Source organism: Rutidosis leptorrhynchoides, chromosome 10, assembly GCF_046630445.1.
Source record: "Rutidosis leptorrhynchoides isolate AG116_Rl617_1_P2 chromosome 10, CSIRO_AGI_Rlap_v1, whole genome shotgun sequence".
Classification (NCBI taxonomy): Eukaryota; Viridiplantae; Streptophyta; class Magnoliopsida; order Asterales; family Asteraceae; genus Rutidosis; species Rutidosis leptorrhynchoides.
The window spans coordinates 282,076,742-282,082,397 of NC_092342.1; the positions used below are offsets into that span (position 1 = coordinate 282,076,742).

At 35.5% G+C, this 5,656-nt stretch overlaps 1 protein-coding gene and 1 non-coding gene across 2 annotated transcripts; one reads left to right on the top strand and one right to left on the bottom strand.

Moving 5' to 3' along the window:
- Positions 1 to 1,581: 1,581 nt before the first annotated feature.
- LOC139871091 (ubiquitin-like domain-containing CTD phosphatase) lies at positions 1,582 to 4,012 on the top strand. Its single transcript, XM_071858833.1, has 7 exons — positions 1,582 to 1,775; positions 2,524 to 2,646; positions 2,728 to 2,749; positions 3,021 to 3,135; positions 3,221 to 3,284; positions 3,433 to 3,598; positions 3,767 to 4,012. Exons 1-7 carry the CDS (start codon positions 1,582 to 1,584, stop codon positions 4,010 to 4,012), a joined length of 930 nt encoding a protein of 309 aa, XP_071714934.1.
- Positions 4,013 to 5,090: 1,078 nt separating this feature from the next.
- On the bottom strand, positions 5,091 to 5,291 carry LOC139873811 (U2 spliceosomal RNA). Its single transcript, XR_011767530.1, has one exon. It is a non-coding gene; the product is annotated as a U2 spliceosomal RNA (small nuclear RNA).
- Between the last annotated feature and the right edge of the window lie 365 nt (positions 5,292 to 5,656).

The window sequence follows — 5,656 nt, forward strand, 5'->3', positions numbered from 1 at the left end:
CGGTGGCCGGAGTATTTAGGATTTGATCGGAATTGAAAATAGCAGCGTATTGGGGAAGCTTGAAGCAGAAAAGTGGAAATGTGTGTGATTTGGGGCTATTTATAGTGAAGATTGGGAGTCATGGGGTGGAATGGTGTGATCGTGGCTGTACACGTGTAACGCAATCAACGGGTAGCATTTTCTGTACGCGCGTGGATGTCAGTTGGGTATGGTAACCTATGAACGCGTGGCTGACACGCGCCTGCCAACTGCCACTTTACGTCTTGTCAGCCGAATGGGCTTCTGCGACAGTGACAGGCATTAAATGGCCTCGAAACGCACGCGGAAAATTAAATGCTAGCCATTTTCTTGTTTTTTCGCTTAATAGTTTGATATCATATGTCTTGCGTCATATAACATCAAACCGGTGGGACATAATGATACCGCAACCCGCATGCGCACCCCATATGTATGCGGGCACTCACTAGTGTGCGTATGCGTGTGCTTATGCGCGTTATGCGGTATGCGGATTCGTATCTAATTCCTTTGTTCCCGGTACAGCGATTACTTGGCTATCAAGTAAATATCTTTTCCATAATTACATCCGTGATTCGGGGGGGTTTGTTATGGAAAGGATTGCCATTATCTCGGATGATTCTAGAATTAGGGTTTGCCTATATATACAAACCCTAACTATCATTCTAAGGATCATCACGTTACGTAGTCGTCTCCTAGTATACACCTTATGTAACAACATCATCTAGCATCCTCTAAAGGTTAACATGTTAGTTTCTTGATTAACTAGCACCTACGATCTTATTTGGGGCCTTCTAATCGACGACCGTCATTAAAGGTGGACTTAGTCACTTGGCCACCCCGGCGACATCATCATGTCGGCCAGGGTTATTCACGGTAGCCGGACCGGAGAGCCTTGTTCTAAGATCCTTAAACCCCACCCTTTTAATGTGTTGAGCAGGCATATTAAACCCTGTGGTTAAAATATGCATGATCAATAGGTAAAAGTGACCAAGATGCAAGGAAAAAGCATTTGAATTCAATTCGGTTTCGCTTAAAACCGAAAAACTTAAAAAATCATGATTTAACAAAATAAACCGATTTATAATTCGACTTTTGATTTTAAAATCGTTTTTTCGTCGATAAATATCAATAATTAAACATATATTTCGGTTTGAATTTGGTGTTCGGTTAAAAACCGTAACCGAAAAGGAAAACCAAACACCGAATTCAGATTTGAAAACCGAACCAAACACCGAATTCAATTTCAATTCGCTTGTCATTCTGTCCATTTTCGAGTTACTGATGAAATCAAATACTTGGTATTGAACATCGAACATTTTGAACACTCATAACACGTACTAGTATTTTAAGGTTGTACCATCACTAAATTGACTCTCTTTTAAAATACTAAAATAAAATAAATATACAGGTAATAATTTAATTAGTCAAATTTGCTAATTAGAGCAACCAATAAGGGTCGAAGTGTAAAATTGAACCTGCTAAAACGTAGCGCTAATAAATAATTCCCCTATATATATCATTAACGCAACAGACTCGCTCTCTTCAATTGCTCAAAAAACAGGTATGGCCGCCGGTTCATCATCGTCATCGTTAACATCTCCGTTAACGGAAGAAGGAAAAACGTTAATGGCAACATGGAGCAGCAAAGCAGTTGGTGAACTTCCTAAACGCCCTAAAATTGGATCTAAACTTGCTGATGACTCAACTCTGATTTCTACTTTACTGCTCAAATCATCTCTCAATATGACTATGTTAGGGTATAATTATTATCTTTAATTAGTTATAGTTATATTGCTTTGGCTGCATTCTCTGAGTTTTTTTTTTTTTTTTTTTAATAGAAAAATATTTGCAACACCTTAGCTTATATACATAAAATAGTATTTTTCATTCTTTTATTTTACTTTCCCTCCTACTCGAAAATACACGAGAGTACAGTTAAAGTATACTGTATTTATTTTTTGGTTGTCGTTTTCATGGCTTCTCTATGTGCTTTGTATGTGATCATATGTGAGGTTGCGCATATGAAAGCGCGCATGATAAATATGCATATGTAATTAAACGAAAGTGCATGCATGAAGAACGCATGGCACTGGTTTAAGAACACTATAAATTGAAGTGTGTTAACCTCATTTAGAGGTTAATTAGCTTCTGTCGTAAGTGATGGAGATATTACATTAAAGGTACGAATTATGCTCTCAAGAATATTGTTTGAATGATCATATGGATCATTATGAACCGGTCATGGTTATATCATCTCGAAATGATAATAATAAGGTCCTTAAAACATAACAACAATCTCAAACACTTTTGATGCACTCGGATTTATCTTGAATCTTTATGGTTCGAAATAGGTTCGATCAGTATGCAAGAGCGCAACTAAGCCTATATCAATTCGTTGCTTGTTTTCTACAGACTGAGGAATGTTCTATAGTAAATTTGTAATCATATTATTATGGTATTGTGTTCTGATCTTATTGTTTGACTAAGGAATATCGACTGATGCAGTACTGTTGAAGATGATGTTATTGTGAATGAAGTTGATGCTCCAGTTATAGTTGATGATTTTGAAATCGGACTAGGGGAAGTTATAGACATTGAAGAAAAGGAGATCAACAAGCAAAAGCTAAGCAAGGAGATCAACAAGCAAAAACTAAGCAAGGAGATCAACAAGCAAAAACTAAGCAAGGAGACTAACAAGCAAAAACTAAAGAGACGGGTTGATCAATACAAGGCATGCCTTTCTAATCTCCATTATTGTTTAATTATCTCCATCATTTTACAACACTAATTGAGTTGACATTCTTGTACATATGCTTATCATTATATAAAAGTAAATTTTGGCATTTAACTGGACAAAAGTGTTAAGGGCCAAACCGAGTAGTCAATCTGATCAAGTAAAGAGAAAGTTAGACCATCAAAACTCTTGGTTAAAAAAGGTTCTGGTACATTTATTTTTGCATGATGTTTGATTATGAAATATGTTAATGGATGCTTGATTGTAGATTGAATTGAAAAATCCATGCCGGAAAGGGAAAAAGCTTCTTGTGCTTGATATAGACTATACGTTCTATGACCATCGGTCAACAGCAGAAAACCCGCTTCAACTCATGCGCCCTTGTAAGAAACCTACATATATAATAGTTTCATTTTAATAATAAGTAATTGAGCAGCATCAGCACCGTTAACATTTTATCCCATGCAGATCTTCACGAGTTCTTGACAGCTGCTTATGCAGAGTATGACATCATTATATGCTCTGCAACAAGGTTAGGCGTTTTTTTTTTATTATTCTTTTTCTCTAAACGTATCTCATATTGTTTACCTACAAATTCTCTATATGTAATTGTTTATCAGTCTTATGAACTGTATATTGCTAATGTTAAATATTACTTTATAAATTATTACTTTTTGCAGCATGAAAAGGATTAAACGGAAGATGGAAGAGCTTGGGGTACTAAATAATCCCAATTACAAGATTACTGCTCTTTTAGACCAACTGGCAATGATCAACGTGCGATCGGATAGTAAGGGAACCGTTGACTGCAAACCGCTTGGTTTAATTTGGGCACATTTTCCCGAGGTTCAGTAATTTTATATTACTTATATGTTTTTTTTACACTGTATATCATTCATTGATTGCTAAAACTTATCAAGTTATACGTATATGCAAATTGAATATTTATGTTGGACGTCTGCAAAATGGTAATTTGGTAAATGACTTGTGTTATTTTTGATGATGTGGTTGCAGTTCTACAGTTCAAAAAATACCATAATGTTTGATGATCTACAGAGAAATTTTGTAATGAATCCACAAAACGGATTGACCATAAGACCGTTTAGAAAGGCACATGCAAACCGCGACAGTGACTGGGAACTAGTGAAGCTCGCTCAGTATCTGTTTGCCATTGCTCAGTTGGATGACATCAGCATTCTTGATCACAATAAATGGGAGTCGTTTGATGAGTCAAACTTTAATAGAAGGCATCAAACATGAAAAGTCTTTTTTTCTTCTGGGGATGCATTTGCCAAATGTTTTAGCTTTCAAAATTATTTAATTTATTGGGACCTAAGCTATGATGCAAGTATTTTTTTCAATTTTATTTTACTATTAACTTTAGATTTAAATAATTAAATATTATATTATGAACAATCCATATGCAGATTTCATTCATATCTCAATGCAGATGCTCGTTTACTACTGCTGTTTACAATCTTCTGGGAATTGAATGATATCTAATCTAGTATCATAATAAAGCTAAAATTCTAGCTCCGAAAATACCTACCTTTTTGTGCACATATATAGAGCTGTAGTTTTTGCATATAAACAACTTCATTGAAAATTTGAAACCCTGTGTTTGCAAATTGTACTTTTACTACTCGGAGATGCTACAGAATTAATTGCTTAAAAATCCCAGATCTAAGAATCCCAGGGTGAAAACAAACATAAATGTTAGAACTCAAGTTAGAACAAACATAAATGTTAGAACAACGACGGTAAAGGTTTCTTCCAAGGAATAGCGGATGATCTTGCAGATAGTGGAGTGGTTCTACCTTATATCCCGGGTAAGATTCTCAACGGTAATGCGGCCGAGGTTAGCTCCTTCAATTTCTATTCTGGAAGAGGTAAGGGTATACACATTGACAAGGTTGACGGAATGACTTTCCATCCTGACGAGAAATAAAAAACGCTCGTCCAAAGCCAGATTAGTCTAGGTTGGTTTACTCTCTTCGAGTCTCTCTTCGTTTAGTTTGTTTCCTTTTCTTGTATCGGTTTAGGATTCTTTCATCTATTGATGAAGTTTCTTTTTATTTTAATAGGATTCGTTATTTTATTTTATTTTTAAAACAAACAAATTAAGTACAGTTTATGTCTCTAGAGATGCACAAAATAATGTTTTAAATATTAGAACTGATATGACAAGCCAACAGTGCAAAATTAAAACCAAGGAGACTAACCACAATAGCAAGCTATTGTGACGAAAACTTAACTTTTGCAAATATATTTTAAGAGAACGACAATAATTTACATTTTAAAAACAATACTAACAATTCAAACTTTTGACTAGAAATTGGAAGGCTGCGCCGGCTTGGCAGTCGTGCAACGCCAAGGCGACACATGAATAGCCGCATTAGCAACCTAATATGATGGGCCTTCCCCATAAATATTAGATTAATATATATAGTGGTCCAATGACAGACATATCAGATATTAAACTACTGATAAGAACAACAGATAATACACTTGAACTTAGCCAAAAGGCCGAGAAAGGTATGCTTCTTCAAGTCTTTTGGCTTTGTATTAAATGAAAAAACCGGGAAGGTTAGTATCATACACATGTTCTTACACCAAAGAGCCAATGGCTTGGCGGTATCGAGGTCACCCTTACAACCTTGAGGTTGAGGGTTCGAGTCCTGTTTAGGACAATTCGTGGTGTATATATTCGAGTTAGATTTAGGTGGGTGTGTGAGTTTGCCTTTCAAAAAAAAAAAAAAAAAAAAAAAAACAAAATTACACATGTTCTTACATAAATATTTACAGTTTAGATTTCTATTTAAAGTGTCATTTATACCACTAACCACCGATTAACAAAGAAGACATTCCTCCCGTTCAGCAAAGTCAATCAGATGGTTTTCTTGT